The sequence below is a fragment of the Salvelinus fontinalis genome, chromosome 31, assembly GCF_029448725.1.
Source record: "Salvelinus fontinalis isolate EN_2023a chromosome 31, ASM2944872v1, whole genome shotgun sequence".
Classification (NCBI taxonomy): Eukaryota; Metazoa; Chordata; class Actinopteri; order Salmoniformes; family Salmonidae; genus Salvelinus; species Salvelinus fontinalis.
The window spans coordinates 9,244,761-9,269,109 of NC_074695.1; the positions used below are offsets into that span (position 1 = coordinate 9,244,761).

The 24,349-nt window shown below is 43.0% G+C and overlaps 2 protein-coding genes across 2 annotated transcripts; both read right to left on the reverse strand.

Annotated features, from left to right (window-relative positions):
• Nucleotides 1-1,781: 1,781 nt before the first annotated feature.
• On the reverse strand, nt 1,782-6,948 carry LOC129829346 (pepsin A-like). The gene is made up of 9 exons (XM_055891013.1): nt 6,875-6,948; nt 6,596-6,737; nt 6,080-6,197; nt 5,600-5,718; nt 5,060-5,256; nt 4,736-4,852; nt 3,029-3,173; nt 2,622-2,720; nt 1,782-1,987 (listed from the first exon to the last, which is right to left on the reverse strand). The coding sequence occupies exons 1-9, from the start codon at nt 6,931-6,933 to the stop codon at nt 1,850-1,852; spliced, it is 1,134 nt and encodes a 377-aa protein (XP_055746988.1). The 5' UTR covers nt 6,934-6,948; the 3' UTR covers nt 1,782-1,849.
• A 9,160-nt stretch (nt 6,949-16,108) lies between these two features.
• LOC129829496 (pepsin A-like) lies at nt 16,109-23,080 on the reverse strand. Its single transcript, XM_055891213.1, has 9 exons — nt 23,007-23,080; nt 22,728-22,869; nt 22,212-22,329; nt 21,732-21,850; nt 19,545-19,741; nt 19,221-19,337; nt 17,378-17,522; nt 16,988-17,086; nt 16,109-16,314 (listed from the first exon to the last, which is right to left on the reverse strand). Exons 1-9 carry the CDS (start codon nt 23,063-23,065, stop codon nt 16,177-16,179), a joined length of 1,134 nt encoding a protein of 377 aa, XP_055747188.1. The 5' UTR covers nt 23,066-23,080; the 3' UTR covers nt 16,109-16,176.
• Nucleotides 23,081-24,349: the final 1,269 nt, after the last annotated feature.

The following is a 24,349-nucleotide window of genomic DNA, read 5'->3' on the forward strand; positions in this document are numbered from 1 at the left end:
GGAGAGCAGTATTGTCTACACCACAGTGGACTTCAAGCCTCATAAGAACCATACCACTGAGCTGTATGCTAACCTACAGACACTCCGCAGCCCCAGAAACCCCGACGCACACAGAGAGCCTGCTGGGACAGTGGTGTACTCCACACTGGCTAGCAACCGACGCTGAACCGGATTATCTTTCTGATGATCCCAGAACTGTTTGTCTTGATATGTTGTTATGACCAGGCTATCTGTATCTTGCTTCAATGTGGCTAATTAAGTATGAAAACTGTGTTTAAAGCTAGAATCTTTAGTTGCTACATACATTTTTTGGGATCTTATAAATTCATTATATATATATACCCATTTATTCTTGAAGAATATAACGAATAGATGCCTCATGACCTTTGTTCAACTGTCGTCGTCCCCATCAGAAACCAAAATATAAGCTTTTTTTACTCCAATGTTTGAAAACAAACATTGTATAACCTCAACCTGGTTTAGGGCTCTGTTCAGTCAGATCCACTTTAGTCGATGACTGCATAGTGGTTGTTTTTGCGGTGTTGGAGGTGGAACTGCTTGCAGGGTTATCAAATCCACACGCGGCTCCGGGCATTATACCTAAAGGTGGACATTGCCATTGGCTGCACGGATTCGCAATGATAGAAATCCCACGCAGCTTTGTTTACAAGTTTGAACACTGCAATGTGAGATGTAATCTACACCACGGTTAGGCTGATAATTATTTTTTAATTTGTGCCATTATTTCTGTTTATAAACTGAATGCTGATTGGCTGACAGCCGTGGTATATCAGACCGTATACCCCGGGTATGACAAAGCATTTATTTTTACTGCTCTAAATACGTTGGTAACCAGTTTTGTAATAGCAATAAAGCACCTTGGGCTCAGGGCTGTGTCCAGGCACTACGTGTTCTGTTGTGGCTAGAACAGCCCTTAGCCGTGGTATATTGGCCATATACCACACCTCGCCGGGCCTTATTGCTTAAATAGCCTACATATTCTTGCTTTGAACTTCTAACAGGAGTGGGAGCGAGTGGGACGGCTGCAATCATTGTCAAGCAGGCACAAGAGCAGCTGCTCACCGATTTGACCGCTCTAACGCAGTTCCACCTCTGACACCGCCAAAGCATAGGCTGTGCGGGTGTCGGCTATCGCCGGTTAACGCTTGATTTGATTGAATCTAAGTTGTATGCCATCATGTTGATATCATGGATGGTCAGTCGTTGCATCCACAGCTCTGTCTATTCATTTGAGAGTGGTTACATTTCTCCAGCTTTAAGGTGATTGATTTATATCTATTTTGACTCATAAACCATACAAATAAAGGATGAATCTGCTTCACCAGGATTTACTTTTGAGTTTGATATCAGACTGTCTTTCAACAAGCTGGTTCTATTGACAGGCTGAGATAGATACAGTATCTATCGGGACATCAGGGTATCTGGCATCCAATCACCATGTCCTTATCAGTTTTCTCTGGAGAAAACCCTTACAGCCAGAGCGTTCTCGTACCCCGAGTCCTATAACAGATGGTTATCTATGGTTCTGGGCCTACCTGCCTTCACCATGTCCAGATCTATATTCTATAGTATTCTATTATTTTTCTTACATTAAGAGGTTCCACAAGAGGATAGTTAAACTTCAGGGAGAAAGAGCTACAGACCATCAAACACACACTATATTCCCAAGGCTAAAATATATTTTATTCTTTGGCAACTGTGCACATTTCACAATCTACAACATTTCCCCAACTATGCCAATTCTAGTGCTACAATCACATATATAACATATTACTATTCATCACTGGAAGACTTCCATTCAATCCAGACTTCTTTCACAGTAGATATCTTACGCGATCTGGGCCAGACCAACATTGTTGTTCTGCCTGTCAAAGATGGCATAGTACTGCCTGATGAAGACATCTCCAAGGATCCAGAGCTGCTGAGTTCCACCGTTACCAAAACCAGTCCTACAGCCGTAGGAGCTCTACAGAGAGAGAGAGAGAGAGAGGAGGAAAATCAGGCATGTGAGGCCCTTTGCTTCTAGGATCTAAAAGAAAGGTTACGTCTCAGATGTATCTGTGTTCTGATGAAGGAGCTACGAAACACATCAGCATTAAAGGTCAGATGGGTCATATAGGTTGTATGTAACATGTGTTTCAGTATACTATCTGGGAGGTGATAGGTTGTATGTTACATGTCTTTCAGTAGACTACCTGGGAGGTGATAGGTTGTATGTAACATGTGTTTCAGTAGACTACCTGGGAGGTGATAGGTTGTATGTAACATGTGTTTCAGTAGACTACCTGGGAGGTGATAGGTTGTATGTAACATGTGTTTCAGTAGACTACCTGGGAGGTGATAGGTTGTATGTTACATGTCTTTCAGTAGACTACCTGGGAGGTGATAGGTTGTATGTAACATGTGTTTCAGTAGACTACCTGGGAGGTGATAGGTTGTATGTAACATGTGTTTCAGTAGACTACCTGGGAGGTGATAGGTTGTATGTAACATGTATTTCAGTAGACTACCTGGGAGGTGATAGGTTGTATGTAACATGTGTTTCAGTAGACTACCTGGGAGGTGATAGGTTGTATGTAACATGTATTTCAGTAGACTACCTGGGAGGTGTAGGCGGAGGCAGGGATGGTGAAGGCGTTTCCGTTGAGAGTAAAGGTCACCGCGGGCATGTTGGCGATGTTGTTGCAGTTCACGTTGGCCTATGAGAGGAGTAATAGCATGTTGTAATTTATTCTGTGGTTAATCAAAGGGGAGGCGGTGATTGAGGGGAAAAACATCAAGAACAGATGTACACCCTTTTCACACTACCACGCGGTCCCAACCCAAATATTTGTAGCATGGTTGTTCCAACAATACGGTCGTTCCAACAACTAACAAGACCAGGCAGCTTAGTGCAGCTTGGGTTGGCTTGGTTCTGCTCAGTAGTGTGAAAAGCCTTATAGTTGGACACGTGTGTGTGTGTGTGTGTGTGTGTGTGTGTGTGTGTGTGTGTGTGCTTGTAACTCACATCTCCATACTGGTCAGTGGTGGCTCCGACCCAGCTGTTCATGTTTTTGATGTCAGTGGTTGGTCCAACGATCTGGGAGGTGCCAGTATCTATGATAGCCTGACATCCACCATTGCAAGCCACTGTGTTGCCATTGATGGTAACGCTGGAAGTACAAATACTAGCTGAGTACCTGTTCTTCCTCTATTTGGTTGTATGTATATATTTCTTGCCATTTTTAGGTGTTTGTTGTGAGAAAATTAACTTCAACGTGCTAAGTGCACAGCAACATAGGCTCCAGACAGGAAGTAGGTATGTTCATTTCATGTACTTGTCCAATATCAAACCTGTTGACTTTTTCCACACTTTTTTTTTACATTACAGCCTTATTCTAAAATGGATTAAATATAACATCTTCCTCGTCAATCTACACACACAATACCCCATAATGACATCACAATACCCCATAATGACAAAACGAAAAAAACCATAACAGCAGGTTTTTTGACATTTTAGCAAATGTATAAAACATTTAAAACAGATACCATATTGCTATGAGACTCGAAATTGATTTCAGATGCATCCTGTTTCCATTGATCATCCTTGAGATGTTTCTACAACTTGATTGGAGTCCATCTGTGGTAAATTCAATTGATTGGACATGATTTGGAAAGACACACACCTGTCTACATAAGGTCCCGCATTTGACAATGCATGTCAGAGCAAAAACCAAGCCTGAGGTCAAAGGAATTGTCCGTAGAGCTCCAAGACAGGATTGTGTCAAGGCACAGAACTGGGTAAGGGTACCACAACATTTCTGCAGTTTTGAAGGTCCCCAAGAACCCAGTGGCCTCCATCATTCTTAAATGGAAGAAGTTTGGAACCACTCTTCTTAAAGCTGGCTGCCTGTCAGAATAGAGCAATTGGGGAAGAAGGGTCTTGGTCAAGGAGGTAACCAAGAGCCCGATGGTCACTCTGACAGAGCTCCAGAGTTCGTCTGTGGAGATGGGAGAACCTTCCAGAAGGACAACCATCTCTGCAGCCCTCCACCAATCAGGCCTATATGGTAGAGTGGCCAGATGGAAGCCACTCCTCAGTAAAAGGCGCATGACAGCCCACTTGGAGTTTGCCTAAAGGCACCTAAAGACTCTCAGACAATAAGAAACAAGATTCTCTGATCTGATGAAACCGAGATTGAACTCTTTGGCCTGAATGCCAAGCATCATGTCTGGAGGAAACCTGGCACCATCCCTACGGTGAAGCATGTGGTGGCAGCATCATGCTGTGGGGATGTTTTTCAGCAGCAGGGACTGGGAGACTAATCAAGATCGAGTGAAAGATGAACGACACAAAGTACAGAGAAGCTCCCCAAATACAGTTGTGCCAAGCTTGTTGCGTCATACCCAAGAAGACTTGAGGCTGTAATCGCTGCAAAAGGTGCTCCAACATAGTACTGAGTAAAGGGTCTGAAACCTTATGTAAATTTCTAATATATATACACACACACACATCAGGTTTCCAAAAACCTGTTTTTGCTTTGTCATTATGGAGCATTGTGTGTAGATGGATAAGGGGGGGAAACTATACAATCGATTTTAGAATAAGGCTGTAACTTAATGTGTAGAAAAAGTCAAGGGGTCTGAATACTTTCCGAAGGCACTGTATAGACATGAATCTTTGTATGGATATGGACCAGGACATAGGCTCTGTGTGGACTAGTGTACCCACCTGTCCATGTTGATCTGCCAGTAGGTCTCGGAGGACAGGGGGATCCAGGTGATCTGTCCGGTGTAGTAGTTAGACTCAATGTCTCCGAAAGACACCACACTACCCTCTGCTGAGTTTCTATTGGAGGAGGAGAAAGGTCAACAAGGTTGCTTAATCATCAACACATGTTGAAATGGATGTGACCTTTCCTTCAAAGACATTTAAAGCAGTTGTATAATTGTATTAAATATCAATTCGCTGGTACGTTCTTGCTGTATTAATATCACAGCTCAGAGAGAAAAGGCCACCTCCCATCCAGGTGTATTTGTACAGTTACTATGTTACCCGCTCAGGTAGACCGAGAAGAGGTTCTGGGACACCAGGCCCTGGGTCATCATGTTGTCAAAGACGGGTGTGGCCCCAGAGGCCGCCAGGTTGGGGAAAGCCAGGCCCAGGATACCGTCGGCAACCATGTGGGCCATGAAGGGAGCCTCGGTCTGACTGGCACCAAAGATCTGCTTAGTTACAGAGATACCGCCAACCTGGAAAAACAGAACAGCAAGCGTCAGTCACTGGGCACCATAGAAATAGAATTACTAGAATATGATTTCCCCATTCAAGTCAATTGTTTGGTGACGTGTGGACAGGCGGCCATATTGAGTGTACCCAAAATAGTAGTTATATTTCTTTGCTGATTGTACTGGAGTCAGTTACTAATATACTTTTTAGCATGTGATGATATAAAACAGGACCGCTTTGGGATGGCGGGTGCTGAGTGGAAGATTATTTGAGGGGTTGCTTTGTATGTAATGTACAGTATGTTGTAATTGAAAGTGTCAACTAAACATGTATCACAATAATGTGTAGCTAGCTACATTTACATACCGAAACAGTGTCGTATGCCAGCTGTCCAGTCATGCTGCCGGTTCCGTACTGAATGGAAACAGGCTTGTTGGCCCACGTGAAGGTGCTGGACTGTGCAGGATTGTATTTGGCATGATTCTCTATTTAAAAACATGAACATGTTCATTACAGACCAAGTACATACTGTGCCATTGCAAAACTGAACATTCATTTATTCATTGGTATTGATCTATTCGCTACCATCCACGCTCTTAAGGGGACAATAGAAAAAAACGCATTAATCCTATTCTATTGTTTAATTGTGTTGAGCCAACCCTCTTATGCTGTAAACCCTCAGCCCCTAACCTCAACCGACAACCAAGTCTCCCATTCTCTGGCTAAGTACTCAATATAAAACTGTATTTTGCAACTTTTGTCACAAGAGACTACTCGTAAACTACTTTGAAATATAGCTATTCTCCAACGCCAGCAGTGTTCTACAGACCCCTAAGATATACTCACGGCAGGCCTGGCTGGAGCAGTAGACAGAGGGAACCCACAGGTTGGAGGAGCCAGTGTCAAAGATGACGTTGAAGGACTGGGGAGGGGTTCCAATGGTTATCACTCCGTAGTAGGACATCTGCAGGGAGACGGTGACAGGGTCACACAAGTGAACATTTCACAGTCCTATGAAGAAACAGACATTTGTCTAACAACGTAGCTAGTCACATGCCAAGAAGCATGGCTGGCTATATGCTCCTCTGTAAGCTCATAATTCATCTGATCATGCCAGTGTACATTTAACTTAAGCAAGACATGAACACAAACTGTAGAGCCAATGGGGTTCAAACTATGCAGTCACAATATCCAACATATAATGACATATTTGAAACCATAAACATACAGCCTATAGACTAGCCTGGTCCCAGGTCTGTTTGTGCTGTATAGACAACTCCCGTGGCCATTAGCTATAGAGCAAAAACAGTTGTGGGATCAGTGACCAGGCATTTCACCATACTGCTTCTGTCTGTGCCTTACATCAGCATCGTTGGTCATAGCCTCATCACCGGTCTGGTAGAACTTGGCCATAGGGTTGTAGGGGAACTTCAGCCTGGTCTCCTCCCATATACCCTTCTCCATCAGGGTCTCTCTGGCAGTCTTCCCCTTGATCAGAGAGATCCTGAAAACACAATAACAGTCACAATCTAAATCCCCTTTATTCGCCGCAATTACCATGTACCAGGAATTGGACCTGGGGTCAGGTGCTGACAACAATAAACAGAATATGCAGACTGAGAAGAGAAGAACAAAACTTACTTCACATTACACTCGGACAGGGCCACTAGGGCACACAGGAGGACAGCCCAGTTCATCATGGTTGCTTCTGGTTCTTCTTGGACAGAGGGAGTGAAGTTAGGAGGAGGAGAACTCAGGCCTTATATACAGTCGTCCTGTACACCAGGACCCAATCCCACAGCCAATCGACCATGTTAATGCCCTCCTTCAGCACACAATGTCAAAGCTATGGGTATGTCCCAAAATGGCATGCTATCCCCTATATAGTGCACTACTTTTGAACAGGGCCCATATGCCTCTGGTCAGAAGTAGTGCCCTATGTAGGGAACAGAGTGCCATTTGGAACACTAGTGATAACACAACTTCAGATAAGAAAAGTGTGAAGTGGTTACAAATATAAAACGCCTATGTAGCAAAAGTAAATATAATTCAGGAACAATGTTAATGAACAGTCATCTAATCTGGGAAAGCAAAATATATCTGGATACTAGTCTGTGTAACTTTGGGGTCATTTCAGATAAACCTAGAGTATGGGGGGGTCAGTTTAGATTAACCTAGAATATGGGGGGGTCAGTTCAGATAAACCTAGGATATGGGGGGTCAGTTTAGATAAACCTAGAGTATGGGGGGTCAGTTTAGATAAACCTAGAGTATGGTGTGTCAGTTTAGATAAACCTAGGGTATGGGGGGGGGGGTCAGTTCAGATAAACAGGATATGGGGGGGTCAGTTCAGATAAACAGGATATGGGGGGGTCAGTTCAGATAAACAGGATATGGGGGGTCAGTTCAGATAAACCTAGAGTATGGGGGGGTCTGTTCAGATAAACCTAGAGTATGGGGTGGTCAGTTTAGATAAACCTAGAGTATGGGGGGGGTCAGTTCAGATAATGTCACGTTCCTGACCTATTTATGTTAGTTTTTGTGTGTTAGTTGGTCAGGACGTGAGGTTGGGTGGGCATTCTATGTTATCTGTTTCTATGTTGGTTTCGGTTTGCCTGGTATGGCTCTTGATTAGAGGCAGGTGGTTTGCGTTTGCCTCTAATTAAGAGTCATATTTAGGTAGGGCATTCTCACTGTTTGTTTGTGGGTGATTGTCTCCTGTGTCCGTATGTTATGTTCGTACCACATAGGACTGTAGAGTTTGTTTGTTTCGTTTTCGTTTCGATGTCGTCTGTTACCTGTACGTAAGTTTATGTTTAGTTATGTAAGTTTATGTTCAGGTCTCGTCAACGTCGTTTTGTTATTTTGTAGTTTTGCAAGTGTTTGTTTCGTTTCGTGTTGCCATCTTTATCGTTGTGTTAATAAAGATGGCTTATTTCCCAAAGCCTGCGTTTTGGTCTGAGGATCCTTCTCTCCTCACCTCATCTGAGGATGAGGAGAGCGTCACCCGTTACAGATAAACCTAGAGTATGGGGGGTCAGTTCAGATAAACAGGATATGGCAAAGTGGGAACTTTTTTGAAAGTTGAAGCTCATTTACTGCATTTCTAGACAATTTAAAAACTCTATAATAATATTTGGAGAACAGCAAAAATAAACAAATTGTATTTTATTCACAACCATTCATTATCACTGCAATATTAGAGTTAAAGGTTTGTGGAACGGCATATACACTGGGTGTACAAAACATTAGGGACAACTACCTAATATTTAGTTTTTTAGTAGGGCCATGGACTCTACAAGTTGTCGAAAGCGTTCCACAGGGATGCTGGCCCATGTTGACTCCAATGCTTCCCACTGTTGTGTCAAGTTGGCTGGATATCTTTTTTGGTAGTGGACCATTATTGATACACGGGAAACTGTTGAGCGTGAAAAACCCAGCAGCGTTGCAGTTCTTCACACACTCAAACAGGTGCGTCTGGCACCTACTACCATAGCCCCTTTCAAAGGCACTTGAAATAATACAATATTTTGTCTTACCCATTTACCCTCTGAATGGCACACATACACAATCCATGTCTCATTTGTCTCAAGGCTTGCAAATCCTTCTTTAACACGTCTCCTCGCCTTCATCTACACTGATTGAAGTGGATGTAAGAAGTGACATCAATAAGGGATCATAGCTTTCACCTGGATTCACCTGGTCAGTCTATGTCATGGAAAGAGCAGGTGTTCCTAATGTTTTGTGATGTGGTGTATAATGTCGACCATTACTCAACCTCATGGTATATTGTCTCATTTACTTGTGGAACGGCATATTCAGTGCAACGTGAAATAGACGCATAATACACATGATCAAATAACAACAAGGCCGACATCAAATGCCGACATGCGTAGGCGGCACGTGAGTTTAAAGTTTAGGGAAGCTCTTTTATTTCAACATAAAATGTAACCTTTATATTAAAGCATTGCATGCATCTATTATAGCAAAAACTTATGTAAAATAGGCTACCATTCTTTACGTGATGAATAGATTGCATAGTCATAATTTAGGCTAATAACATAACTCAATCACTGTTTTGTGAAACGTGAGCCGACAAGGAGAAAAACCTGTCGTTAGCCCTAATTTGCTCTTGGGAGCGCCGTACCTCTATGACTGACCCTCTAAAACAACATATTTCACTGCACCTATCTGGGACTAAGTAATGCTGAATGTACCTTTTCATAATCTTATCAAAATGTCCCATGTTTCCATTTGGAAAGTAGATTAGCTTAACATTGCCAAAGTGATTTGATAACAGCGTTTAACAACAACACAGCAATATATGAAGAAAAAGGTTCATGTCCCAGACGATACAGAGAATATTGACAGAACAACACAAGTTTATTTACATCATTCATGAACAATTGGTCTGTAATCAGGCGTTGGTGATCAGTACATTCAACAGAATGTCTGAAGGTATAGTAGAGGTAGTCTCTGACAAAACATTTTAACGATCAACTTTTAACCAGTTTAAAGATGAAAATGCTCATTTCTTTTTCTAATTTAAAACAATAACCTAAAGATGACGTGCAGGACACAATTCGAACTCTCGAAAGGATATATACTGTGGATATGTTGTGGAGCTTAATGTTTTTCCTCATAATCCTGGACTATCGGACCACCATTTTATTACGTTTGTAATCGCAACAAATAATCTGCTCAGACCCCAACCAAGGAGCATCAAAAGTCGTGCTATAAATTCTCAGTCAACCCAAAGATTCCTAGATGCCTTTCCAGAATCCCTCTGCCTACCCAAGGACGTCAGAGAACAAAAATCAGTTAACCACCTAACTGAGGAACTCAATTTAACCTTGCGCAATACCCTAGATGCAGTCGCACCCCTAAAAACTAAAAACATTTGTCATAAGAAACTAGCTCCCTGGTATACAGAAAATACCCGAGCACTGAAGCAAGCTTCCAAAAAATTGGAACGGAAATGGCGCCACACCAAACTGGAAGTCTTCCGGCTAGCTTGGAAAGACAGTACCTTGCAGTATCGAAGAGCCCTCACTGCTGCTCGATCATCCTATTTTTCCAACTTAATTGAGGAAAATAAGAACAATCCGAAATTTATTTTTGATACGGTCATAAACCTAACTAAAAAGCAGCATTCCCCAAGAGAGGATGGCTTTCACCTCAGCAGTAATAAATTCATGAACTTCTTTGAGGAAAAGATCATGATCATTAGAAAGCAAATTACGGACTCCTCTTTAAATCTGCCTATTCTTCCAAAGCTCAGTTGTCCTGAGTCTGCACAACTCTGCCAGGACCTAGGATCAAGAGAGACACTCAAGTGTTTTAGTACTATATCTCTTGACACAATGATGAAAATAATCATGGCCTCTAAACCTTCAAGCTGCATACTGGACCCTATTCCAACTAAACTACTGAAAGAGCTGCTTCCTATGCTTGGCCCTCCTATGTTGAACATAATAAACGTCTCTCTATCCACCGGATGTGTACCATACTCACTAAAAGTGGCAATAATAAAGCCTCTCTTGAAAAAGCCAAACCTTGACCCAGAAAATATAAAAAAATATCGGCCTATATCGAATCTTCCATTCTTCTCAAACATTTTAGAAAAAGCTGTTGCGCAGCAACTCACTGCCTTCCTGAAGACAAACAATGTATACGAAATGCTTCAGTCTGGTTTTAGACCCCATCATAGCACTGAGACTGCACTTGTGAAGGTGGTAAATTACCTTTTAATGGCGTCAGACTGAGGCTCTGCATCTGTCCTCGTGCTCCTAGACCTTAGTGCTGCTTTTGATACCATCGATCACCACATTCTTTTGGAGAGATTGGAAACCCAAATTGGTCTACATGGACAAGTTCTGGCCTGGTTTAGATCTTATCTGTCGGAAAGATATCAGTTTGTCTCTGTGAATGGTTTGTCCTCTGACAAATCAACTGTAAATTTCGGTGTTCCTCAAGGTTCCGTTTTAGAATCACTATTGTATTCACTATATATTTTACCTCTTGGGGATGTCATTCGAAAACATAATGTTAATTTTCACTGCTATGCGGATGACACACAGCTGTACATTTCAATGAAACATGGTGAAGCGCCAAAATTGCCCTCGCTAGAAGCCTGTGTTTCAGACATAAGGAAGTGGATGGCTGCAAACGTTCTACTTTTAAACTCGGATAAAACAGAGATGCTTGTTCTAGGTCCCAAGAAACAAAAAGGTCTTCTGTTGGATCTGACAATTAATCTTGATGGTTGTACAGTCGTCTCAATAAAACTGTGAAGGACCTCGACGTTACTCTGGACCCTGATCTCTCTTTTGACGAACATATCAAGACTGTTTCAAGGACAGCTTTTTTCCATCTACGTAACATTGCAAAAATCAGAACTTTCTGTCCAAAAATGATGCAGAAAAATGTATCCATGCTTTTGTTACTTCTAGGTTAGACTACCGCAATGCTCTACTTTCCAGCTACCCGGATAAAGCACTAAATAAACTTCAGTTAGTGCTAAATACGGCTGCTAGAATCCTGACTAGAACCAAAAAAAATTATCATATTACTCCAGTGCTAGCCTCCCTACACTGGCTTCCTGTAAAGGGAAGGGCTGATTTCAATGTTTTACTGCTAACCTACAAAGCATTACATGGGCTTGCTCCTACCTATCTTTCCGATTTGGTCCTGCCGTACATACCTACACGTACGCTACCTACACGTAAGACGCAGGCCTCCTAATTATCCCTAAAATTTCCAAGCAAACAGCTGGAGGCAGGGCTTTCTCCTATAGAGCTCCATTTTTCTGGAATGGTCTGCCTACCCATGTGAGAGACGCAAACTCGGTCTCAACCTTTAAGTCTTTACTGAAGACTCATCTCTTTAGTAGGTCATATGATTGAGTGTAGTCTGGCCCAGGAGTGTAAAAAAGTAAACATTACAATGACTCAATTGCACTCAAGGCAACAATCAGTATATATAGAATATATAAAAATCACTACAGATCACTTATCTAATCACCTGTCTTTTTACAGTTTAACTATTTTTTTTTTCTCAAAGCAAAAACAAATCTAATATCTTAAAACATGAGGGCAACATTACTGCCTATTTTGGAAAGGTTTGAGTCAAACTTGCTAAGTCCATTTTTTAAACCATTAAAGATTTTGCATTTATTTTATATATTACTAGCTTACTGTTTAAAGATTACTGATTTTTTATTTTTATTTAAAACCTCCGAAAGCGATTGATTCAAATGTATACTTTATCGCTTTATTTTTTGAATCATTGTCATCCAACAATGATCGAACTAATATAAAAAAAATATATATGTATATATTTATTTATTTTTTACAAACCATAATTCTAGGAGTGCTGTCTCTGCATGGCTGGTTCCTCTACACTGGGTTTCTCTGCCTCTATCCCTATTACAGGGGCTGAGTCACTGGCTTACTGGTGCTCTTCCATGCCATACCTAGGAGGGGTGCGTCACTTGAGTGGGTTGAGTCACTGACGTGATCTTCCTGTCTGGGTTGGCGTCCCCCCCTTGGGTTGTGCCGTGGCGGAGATCTTTGTAGGCTATACTCGGCCTTGTCTCAGGATGGTAAGTTGGTGGTTGAAGATATCCCTCTAGTGGTGTGGGGGCTGTGCTTTGGCAAGTGGGTGGGGTTATATCCTGCCTGTTTGGCCCTGGCCGGGGGTATCATCGGATGGGGCCACAGTGTCTCCTGACCCCTCCTGTCTCATCCTCCAGTATTTATGCTGCAGTAGTTTATGTGTCGGGGGCCTAGGGTCAGTTTGTTATATCTGGAGTACTTCTCCTGTCTTATCCGGTGTCCTGTGTGAATTTAAGTATGCTCTCTCTAATTCTCTCTTTCTCTCTTTCTTTCTTTCTCTCTCTCGGAGGACCTGAGCCCTGGGACCATGTCTCAGGACTACCTGGCATGATGACTACTTGCTGTCCCCAGTCCGCCTGGCCGTGCTGCTGCTCCAGTTTCAACTGTTCTGCCTGCGGCTATGGAACCCTGAGCTGTTCATGTGCTACCTGTCCCAGACCTGCTGTTTTCAACTCTCTAGAGACAGCAGGAGCGGTAGAGATACTCTTAATGATCGGCTATGAAAAGCCAACTGACATTTACTCCTGATTTGCTGACTTGTTGCACCCTCGACAACTACTGTGATTATTATTATTTGACCATGCTGGTCATTTATGAACATTTGAACATCTTGACCATGTTCTGTTATAATCTCCACCCGACACAGCCAGAAGAGGACTGGCCACCCCTCATAGCATGGTTCCTCTCTAGGTTTCTTCCTAGGTTTTGGCCTTTCTAGGGAGTTTTTCCTAGCCACCGTGCTTCTACACCTGCATTGCTTGCTGTTTGAGGTTTTAGGCTGGGTTTCTGGACAGCACTTTGAGATATCAGCTGATGTAAGAAGGGCTATATAAATACATTTGATTTGATTTGATTTGATGCCCAGTACCTGTGCAAATGGCAGGGGGGGTCGCAATCTTTTAAAACTTAAAGACAAGCTATTAAGTGTCTATAATCAGCACAAGTGCTTTCATTGCGTATTATTAATATTATTGAAATTACATAGTTATGTTTACAGTGATATATTGGGGGGGACAAATCATATTTTTCCCAGGATAGGGGGTTGTGTGTCCCCCGTCCCCCTTGGGATTTCCGCCTATGGTTGGGTCTAATTGTGTTGCTCTCCTGGGGCTCTGAGGAGTCTGTTTGTGAACAGAACCCCAGGACCAGCAATCTTAGCGGGCGCTTCTCCAGGTCTATTTCTCTGTAGGTGATGGCTTTGTTATGGAAGGTTTGAGAATTGGTTGTAGAATTTAACGTCGCTTTTCTGGAATTTGATCATTAGCGGGTATCGTCCTAATTCTGCTCTGCATGCATTATTTGGTGAACACAGAGGATATTTTATATTTTTATTTTTGTAGAATTCTACATGCAGTCTCAATTTGGTGTTTACTCTCTATGTCTCTCTCTACCTTCCAACTGTCACTTCTAATGACCCCTACTCTTTCTGTATCTGTCTCTCTCTACCTTCTAATGACCCCTACTCTCTCTGTATCTGTCTCTCTCTACCTTCTAATGACCCCTACTCTCTCTGTATCTGTCTCTCTCTCTACCTTCTAATGACCCCTACTCTCTCTATATCTGTCTCTCTCTACCTTCTAATGACCCCTACTCTCTCTGTATCTGTCTCTCTCTACCTTCTAATGACCCCTACTCTCTCTGTATCTGTCTCTCTACCTTCTAATGACCCCTACTATCTCTGTATCTGTCTCTCTACCTTCTAATGACCCCTACTATCTCTGTATCTGTCTCTCTCTATCTTCTAATGACCCCTACTGTCTCTGTATCTGTCTCTCTCTATCTTCTAATGACCCCTACTGTCTCTGTATCTGTCTCTCTACCTTCTAATGACCCCTACTATCTCTGTATCTGTCACGTCTGTTCGGGCGGTGTTTGGTGGTCGACGTCACCGGATTTCTAGCCGCCACCGATCCATGTTTTATTTTTCCTTTTGTTTTGTCTGTTTACAAACCTGGTTCATAATTATGTTCCTTATTTAACCCTCTGGTTTTCCCTGTCTGTTTTGTGCGTGATTGTCTTTTGTGTATTCCGGTGTGTTGTATTTTGAGTCCTGTTTTGGTTCTTGTTTGGAACGGGATTTTGTTACGTTTTGGATTGAGTAAATCAGTGATTATTACTCTTACCTGTGTCCTGCGCCTGACTCCTTCTAAGAGGTGCGTGATTCTGTCAGAGTCTATCTAAAAGATAGCGAAGGAGTCAGGCGCAGGACACAGGTAAGAGTAAGGTATGACAAAACATTTATTTTTACTGCTCTAATTACGTTGGTAACCAGTTTATAATAGCAATAAGGCACCTTGGGGGTTTGTGATAAATGGCCAATATACCACGGCTAAGGGCTGTATCCAGGCACTCCGCATTGTGTCTTGCTTAGAACAGCCCTTAGCCGTGGTATATTGGCCATATACCACACCTCGCCGGGCCTTATTGCTTAATTAGCTTACATATTCTTGCTTTGAACTTCTAACAGGAGTGGGAGCGAGTGGGACGGGTGCGATCATTGTCAAGCAGACACAAGAGCAGCTGCTCACCGATTTGACCGCACAAACGCAGTTCCACCTCTGGCTATCGCCAGTTAAAGCTTGATTTGATTGAATCTAAGTTTTATGCCATCATGTTGATATCATGGATGGTCAGTCGTTGCATCCACAGCTCTGTCTATTCATTTGAGTGGTTACATTTCTCCAGCCCCATCCCTCAGCTTTTTACCAAAACAGAGGTGGGGTGTCCACTTTGTTTCAGATACAGATTCTAGCTTTAAGGTGATTGATTGATATCTATTTTGACTCATAAACCATACAAATAAAGGATCAATCCGCTGCACCAGGATTTACTTTTGAGTTTGATATCAGACTGTCTTTCAACAAGCTGGTTCTATTGACAGGCTGAGATAGATACAGTATCTATCGGGACATCAGGTTATCTGGCATCCAATCACCATGTCCTTATCAGTTTCCTCTGGAGAAAACCCTTACAGCCAGAGCGTTCTCGTACCCCGAGTCCTATAAGAGATGGTTATCTATGGTTCTGGGCCTACCTGCCTTCACCATGTCCAGATCTATATTCTATAGTATTCTATTATTTCTCTTACATTAAGAGGTTCCACAAGAGGATAGTTTCACTTCAGGGAGAAAGAGCTACAGACCATCAAACACACACTATATTCCCAAGGCTAAAATATATTTTATTCTTTAGCAACTGTGCACATTTCACAATCTACAACATTTCCCCAACTATGCCAATTCTAGTGCTACAATCACATATATAACATATTACTATTCATCACTGGAAGACTTCCATTCAATCCAGACTTCTTTCACAGTAGATATCTTACGCGATCTGGGCCAGACCAACATTGTTGTTCTGCCTGTCAAAGATGGCATAGTACTGCCTGATGAAGACATCTCCAAGGATCCAGAGCTGCTGAGTTCCACCGTTACCAAAACCAGTCCTACAGCCGTAGGAGCTCTACAGAGAGAGAGAGAGGAGGAAAATCAGGCATGTGAGGCCCTTTGCTTCTAGGATCTAAAAGAAAGGTTACGTCTCAGATGTATCTGTGTTCTGATGAAGGAGCTACGAAACACATCAGCATTAAAGATCAGATGGGTCATAAAGGTTGTATGTAACATGTCTTTCAGTAGACTACCTGGGAGGTGATAGGTTGTATGTAACATGTGTTTCAGTAGACTACCTGGGAGGTGATAGGTTGTATGTAACATGTGTTTCAGTAGACTACCTGGGAGGTGATAGGTTGTATGTAACATGTATTTCAGTAGACTACCTGGGAGGTGATAGGTTGTATGTAACATGTCTTTCAGTAGACTACCTGGGAGGTGATAGGTTGTATGTAACATGTATTTCAGTAGACTACCTGGGAGGTGATAGGTTGTATGTAACATGTGTTTCAGTAGACTACCTGGGAGGTGATAGGTTGTATGTTACATGTCTTTCAGTAGACTACCTGGGAGGTGATAGGTTGTATGTAACATGTGTTTCAGTAGACTACCTGGGAGGTGATAGGTTGTATGTAACATGTGTTTCAGTAGACTACCTGGGAGGTGATAGGTTGTATGTAACATGTGTTTCAGTAGACTACCTGGGAGGTGATAGGTTGTATGTAACATGTATTTCAGTAGACTACCTGGGAGGTGTAGGCGGAGGCAGGGATTGTGAAGGCGTTTCCGTTGAGAGTAAAGGTCACCGCGGGCATGTTGGCGATGTTGTTGCAGTTCACGTTGGCCTATGAGAGGAGTAATAACATGTTGTAATTTATTCTGTGGTTAATCAAAGGGGAGGCGGTGATTGAGGGGAAAAACATCAAGAACAGATGTACACCCTTTTCACACTACCACGCCGGTCCCAACCCAAATATTTGTAGCATGGTTGTTCCAACAATACGGTCGTTCAAACAACTAACAAGACCAGGCAGCTTAGTGCAGCTTGGGTTGGCTTGGTTCCGCTCAGTAGTGTGAAAAGCCTTATAGTTGGACACGTGTGTGTGTGTGTGCGTGTGCGTGTGCGTGTAACTCACATCTCCATACTGGTCAGTGGTGGCTCCGACCCAGCTGTTCATGTTGTTGATGTCAGTGGTTGGTCCAACGATCTGGGAGGTGCCAGTATCTATGATAGCCTGACATCCACCATTGCAAGCCACTGTGTTGCCATTGATGGTAACGCTGGAAGGACAAATACTAGCTGAGTACCTGTTCTTCCTCTATTTGGTTTTATGTATATATTTCTTGGCATTTTTAGGTGTTTGTTGTGAGAAAATTAACTTCAACGTGCTAAGCGCACAGCAACATTTAGTCATAGGCTCCAGACAGGAAGTAGGTATGTTCATTTCATGTACTTGTCCACTATCAAACCTGTTGACTTTTTACACACTTTTTTTTAACATTACAGCCTTATTCTAAAATGGATTAAATATAACATCTTTCTCGTCAATCTACACACACAATACCCCATAATGACATTACAATACCCCATAATGACATCACAATACCCCATAATGGCATCACAATACCCCATAATGACATCACAATACCCCATAATGACATCACAATACCCCATAATGACATCACAATACCCCATAATGACAAAGCGAAAAAAAACATGACAGCAGGTTTTTTTTACATTTTAGCAAATGTATAAAACATTTAAAACAGATACCATATTTACATAAGTATTCAGATCCTTTGCTATGAGACTCGAAATTGATTTCAGATGCATCCTGTTTCCATTGATCATCCTTGAGATGTTTCTACAACTTGATTGGAGTCCATCTGTGGTAAATTCAATTGATTGGACATGATTTGGAAAGACACACACCTGTCTACATAAGGTCCCGCATTTGACAATGCATGTCAGAGCAAAAACCAAGCCTGAGGTCAAAGGAATTGTCCGTAGAGCTCCAAGACAGGATTGTGTCAAGGCACAGAACTGGGTAAGGGTACCACAACATTTCTGCAGTTTTGAAGGTCCCCAAGAACCCAGTGGCCTCCATCATTCTTAAATGGAAGAAGTTTGGAACCACTCTTCTTAAAGCTGGCTGCCTGTCAGAATTGAGCAATTGGGGAAGAAGGGTCTTGGTCAAGGAGGTAACCAAGAGCCCGATGGTCACTCTGACAGAGCTCCAGAGTTCCTCTGTGGAGATGGGAGAACCTTCCAGAAGGACAACCATCTCTGCAGCACTCCACCAATCAGGCCTTTATGGTAGAGTGGCCAGATGGAAGCCACTCCTCAGTAAAAGGCACATGACAGCCCACTTGGAGTTTGCCAAAAGGCACCTAAAGACTCTCAGACAATGAGAAACAAGATTCTCTGATCTGATGAAACCAAGATTGAACTCTTTGGCCTGAATGCCAAGCGTCACGTCTGGAGGAAACCTGGCACCATCCCTACGGTGAAGCATGTGGTGGCAGCATCATGCTGTGGGAATGTTTTTCAGCAGCAGGGACTGGGAGACTAATCAGGATCGAGTGAAAGATGAACGACACAAAGTACAGAGAAGCTCCCCAAATACAGTTGTGCCAAGCTTGTTGCGTCATACCCAAGAAGACTTGAGGCTGTAATCGCTGCAAAAGGTGCTCCAACATAGTACTGAGTAAAGGGTCTGAAACCTTATGTAAATTTCTAATATATATACACACACACACATCAGGTTTCCAAAAACCTGTTTTTGCTTTGTCATTATGGAGCATTGTGTGTAGATGGATAAGGGGGGGAAACTATGCAATCGATTTTAGAATAAGGCTGTAACTTAATGTGTAGAAAAAGTCAAGGGGTCTGAATACTTTCCGAAGACACTGTATAGACATGAATCTTTGTATGGATATGGACCAGGATATAGGCTCTGTGTGGACTAGTGTACCCACCTGTCCATGTTGATCTGCCAGTAGGTCTCGGAGGACAGGGGGATCCAGGTGATCTGTCCGGTGTAGTAGTTAGACTCAATGTCTCCGAAAGACACCACACTACCCTCTGCTGAGTTTCTATTGGAGGAGGAGAAAGGTCAACAAGGTTGCTTAATCATCAACACATGTTGAAATGGATGTCACTTTTCCTTCAAAGACATTTAAAGCAGTTGTATAATTGTATTAAATATCAATTCGCTGGTACGTTCTTGCTGTATTAATATCACAGCTCAGAGAGAAAAGGCCACCTCCCATCCAGGTGTATTTGTACAGTTACTATGTTACCCGCTCAGGTAGACCGAGAAGAGGCTCTGGGACACCAGGCCCTGGGTCATCATGTTGTCAAAGACGGGTGTGGCCCCAGAGGCCGCCAGGTTGGGGAAAGCCAGGCCCAGGATACCGTCGGCAACCATGTAGGCCATGAAGGGAGCCTCGGTCTGACTGGCACCAAAGATCTGCTTAGTTACAGAGATACCGCCAACCTGGAAAAACAGAACAGCAAGCGTCAGTCACTGGGCACCATAGAAATAGAATTACTAGAATACGATTTCCCCATTCAAGTCAACTGTTTGGTGACGTGTGGACAGGCGGCCATATTGAGTGTACCCAAAATAGTAGTTACAGTATATCACAAAAGTGAGTACACCCCTCACATTTTTGTAAATATTTGAGTATATCTTTTCATGTGACAACACTGAAGAAATGACACTTTGCTACAATGTAAAGTAGTGAGTGTACAGCTTGTATAACAGTGTAAATTTGCTGTCCCCTCAAAATAACTCAACACACAGCCATTAATGTCTAAACTGCTGGCAACAAAAGTGAGTACACCCCTAAGTGAAAATGTCCAAATTGGGCCCAATTAGCCATTTTCCCTCCCCGGTGTCATGTGACTCGTTAGTGTTACAAGGTCTCAGGTGTGAATGGGGAGCAGGTATGTTAAATTTGGTTTCATCGCTCTCACACTCCCTCATACTGACTGGTCACTGGAAGTTCAACATGGCACCTCATGGCAAAGAACTCTCTGAGGATCTGAAAAAAATAATTGTTGCTCTACATAAAGATGGCCTGGGCTATAAGAAGATTGCCAAGACCCTGAAACTGAGCTGCAGCACGGTGGCCAAGACCATACAGCGGTTTAACTGGACAGGTTCCACTCAGAACAGGCCTCGCCATGGTCGACCAAAGAAGTTGAGTGCACGTGCTCAGCGTCATATCCAGAGGTTGTCTTTGGGGAATAGACGTATGAGTGCTGCCAGCATTGCTGCAGAGGTTGAAGGGGTGGGGGGTCAGCCTGTCAGTGCTCAGACCATACGCCGTACACTGCATCAAATTGGTCTGCATGGCTGTCGTCCCAGAAGGAAGCCTCTTCTAAAGATGATGCAAAGAAATCCCGCAAACAGTTTGCTGAAGACAAACAGACAAAGGACATAGATTACTGGAACCATGTCCTGTGGTCTGATGAGACCAAGATAAACTTATTTGGTTCAGATGGTGTCAAGCGTGTGTGGCGGCAACCAGGTGAGGAGTACAAAGACAAGTGTGTCTTGCCTACAGTCAAGCATGGTGGTGGGAGTGTCATGGTCTGGGGCTGCATGAGTGCTGCCGGCACTGGGGAGCTACAGTTCATTGAGGGAACCATGAATGCCAACATGTACTGTGACATACTGAAGCAGAGCATGATCCCCTCCCTTCGGAGACTGGGCCGCAGGGCAGTATTCCAACATGATAACGACCCCAAACACACCTCCAAGACGACCACTGCCTTGCTAAAGAAGCTGAGGGTAAAGGTGAAGGACTGGCCAAGCATGTCTCCAGACCTAAACCCTATTGAGCATCTGTGAGGCATCCTCAAATGGAAGGTGGAGGAGTGCAAGGTCTCTAACATCCACCAGCTCCGTGATGTTGTCATGGAGGAGTGGAAGAGGACTCCAGTGGCAACCTGTGAAGCTCTGGTGAACTCCATGCCCAAGAGGGTTAAGGCAGTGCTGGAAAATGATGGTGGCCACACAAAATATTGACACTTTGGGCCCAATTTGGACATTTTCACTTAGGGGTGTACTCACTTTTGTTGCCAGCAGTTTAGACATTAATGGCTGTGTGTTGAGTTATTTTGAGGGGACAGCAAATTTACACTGTTATACAAGCTGTACACTCACTACTTTACATTGTAGCAAAGTGTCATTTCTTCAGTGTTGTCACATGAAAAGATATACTCAAATATTTACAAAAATGTGAGGGGTGTACTCACTTTTGTGATATACTGTATATTTCTTTGCTGACTGTACTTGAGTCAGTTACTAATATACTTTTTAGCATGTGATGATATAAAACAGGACCGCTTTGGGATGGCGGGTGCTGAGTGGAAGATTATTTGAGGGGTTGCATTGTATGTAATGTACAGCATGTTGTAATTGAAAGTGTCAATTAAACATGTATCACAATAATGTGTAGCTAGCTACATTTACATACCGAAACAGTGTCGTATGCCAGCTGTCCAGTCATGCTGCCGGTTCCGTACTGAATGGAAACAGGCTTGTTGGCCCACGTGAAGGTGCTGGACTGTGCAGGATTGTATTTGGCATGATTCTCTATTTAAAAACATGAACATGTTCATTACAGACCAAGTACATACTGTGCCATTGCAAAACGGAACATTCATTTATTCATTGGTATTGATCTATTCGCTACCATCCACGCTCTTAAGGGGACAATAGAAAAAAACGCATTAATCCTATTCTATTGTTTAATTGTGTTGAGCCAACCCTCTTATGCTGTAAACCCTCAGCCCCTAACCTCAACCGACAACCACGTCTCCCATTCTCTGGCTAAGTACTCAATATAAAACTGTATTTTGCAACTTTTGTCACAAGAGACTACTCGTAAACTACTTTGAAATATAGCTATTCTCCAACGCCAGTAGTGTTCTACAGACCCCTAAGATATACTCACGGCAGGCCTGGCTGGAGCAGTAGACAGAGGGAACCCACAGGTTGGAGGAGCCAGTGTCAAAGATGACGTTGAAGGACTGGGGAGGGGTTCCAATGGTTATCACTCCGTAGTAGGACATCTGCAGGGAGACGGTGACAGGGTCACACAAGTGAACATTTCACAGTCCTATGAAGAAACAGACATTTGTCTAACAACGTAGCTAGTCACATGCCAAGAAGCATGGCTGGCTATATGCTCCTCTGTAAGCTCATAAATAATCTGATCATGCCAGTGTACATTTAACTTAAGCAAGACATGAACACAAACTGTAGAGCCAATGGGGTTCAAACTATGCAGTCACAATATCCAACATATAATGACATATTTGAAACCATAAACATACAGCCTATAGACTAGCCTGGTCCCAGGTCTGTTTGTGCTGTATAGACAACTCCCGTGGCCATTAGCTATAGAGCAAAAACAGTTGTGGGATCAGTGACCAGGCATTTCACCATACTGCTTCTGTCTGTGCCTTACATCAGCATCGTTGGTCATAGCCTCATCACCGGTCTGGTAGAACTTGGCCATAGGGTTGTAGGGGAACTTCAGCCTGGTCTCCTCCCATATACCCTTCTCCATCAGGGTCTCTCTGGCAGTCTTCCCCTTGATCAGAGAGATCCTGAAAACACAATAACAGTCACAATCTAAATCCCCTTTATTCGCCGCAATTACCATGTACCAGGAATTGGACCTGGGGTCAGGTGCTGACAACAATAAACAGAATATGCAGACTGAGAAGAGAAGAACAAAACTTACTTCACATTACACTCGGACAGGGCCACTAGGGCACACAGGAGGACAGCCCAGTTCATCATGGTTGCTTCTGGTTCTTCTTGGACAGAGGGAGTGAAGTTAGGAGGAGGAGAACTCAGGCCTTATATACAGTCGTCCTGTACACCAGGACCCAATCCCACAGCCAATCGACCATGTTAATGCCCTCCTTCAGCACACAATGTCAAAGCTATGCGTATGTCCCAAAATGGCATGCTATCCCCTATATAGTGCACTACTTTTGAACAGGGCCCATATGCCTCTGGTCAGAAGTAGTGCCCTATGTAGGGAACAGAGTGCCATTTGGAACACTAGTGATAACACAACTTCAGATAAGAAAAGTGTGAAGTGGTTACAAATATAAAACGCCTATGTAGCAAAAGTAAATATAATTCAGGAACAATGTTAATGAACAGTCATCTAATCTGGGAAAGCAAAATATATCTGGATACTAGTCTGTGTAACTTTGGGGTCATTTCAGATAAACCTAGAGTATGGGGGGGTCAGTTTAGATTAACCTAGAATATGGGGGGGTCAGTTCAGATAAACCTAGGATATGGGGGGTCAGTTTAGATAAACCTAGAGTATGGGGGGTCAGTTTAGATAAACCTAGAGTATGGTGTGTCAGTTTAGATAAACCTAGGGTATGGGGGGGGGGGGGTCAGTTCAGATAAACAGGATATGGGGGGGTCAGTTCAGATAAACAGGATATGGGGGGGTCAGTTCAGATAAACAGGATATGGGGGGTCAGTTCAGATAAACCTAGAGTATGGGGGGGGTCTGTTCAGATAAACCTAGAGTATGGGGTGGTCAGTTTAGATAAACCTAGAGTATGGGGGGGGTCAGTTCAGATAATGTCACGTTCCTGACCTATTTATGTTAGTTTTTGTGTGTTAGTTGGTCAGGACGTGAGGTTGGGTGGGCATTCTATGTTATCTGTTTCTATGTTGGTTTCGGTTTGCCTGGTATGGCTCTTGATTAGAGGCAGGTGGTTTGCGTTTGCCTCTAATTAAGAGTCATATTTAGGTAGGGCATTCTCACTGTTTGTTTGTGGGTGATTGTCTCCTGTGTCCGTATGTTATGTTCGTACCACATAGGACTGTAGAGTTTGTTTGTTTCGTTTTCGTTTCGATGTCGTCTGTTACCTGTACGTAAGTTTATGTTTAGTTATGTAAGTTTATGTTCAGGTCTCGTCAACGTCGTTTTGTTATTTTGTAGTTTTGCAAGTGTTTGTTTCGTTTCGTGTTGCCATCTTTATCGTTGTGTTAATAAAGATGGCTTATTTCCCAAAGCCTGCGTTTTGGTCTGAGGATCCTTCTCTCCTCACC

What these genes read in the sequence shown, in the direction of transcription:
- LOC129829346 (XM_055891013.1), bottom strand. Translation starts at nt 6,933, where the DNA reads ATGATGAACTGGGCTGTCCTCCTGTGTGCCCTAGTGGCCCTGTCCGAG. An exon ending in CTATGACCAACGATGCTGAT is followed by an intron (nt 6,198 to 6,595) that starts GTAAGGCACAGA and finishes GTCTCCCTGCAG; the next exon opens with ATGTCCTACTACGGAGTGAT. An exon ending in TGGCATACGACACTGTTTCG is followed by an intron (nt 5,257 to 5,599) that starts GTATGTAAATGT and finishes CTGTTTTTCCAG; the next exon opens with GTTGGCGGTATCTCTGTAAC.
- LOC129829496 (XM_055891213.1), bottom strand. Translation starts at nt 23,065, where the DNA reads ATGATGAACTGGGCTGTCCTCCTGTGTGCCCTAGTGGCCCTGTCCGAG. An exon ending in CTATGACCAACGATGCTGAT is followed by an intron (nt 22,330 to 22,727) that starts GTAAGGCACAGA and finishes GTCTCCCTGCAG; the next exon opens with ATGTCCTACTACGGAGTGAT. An exon ending in CCACTGACCAGTATGGAGAT is followed by an intron (nt 17,087 to 17,377) that starts GTGAGTTACACG and finishes CTCCTCTCATAG; the next exon opens with GCCAACGTGAACTGCAACAA.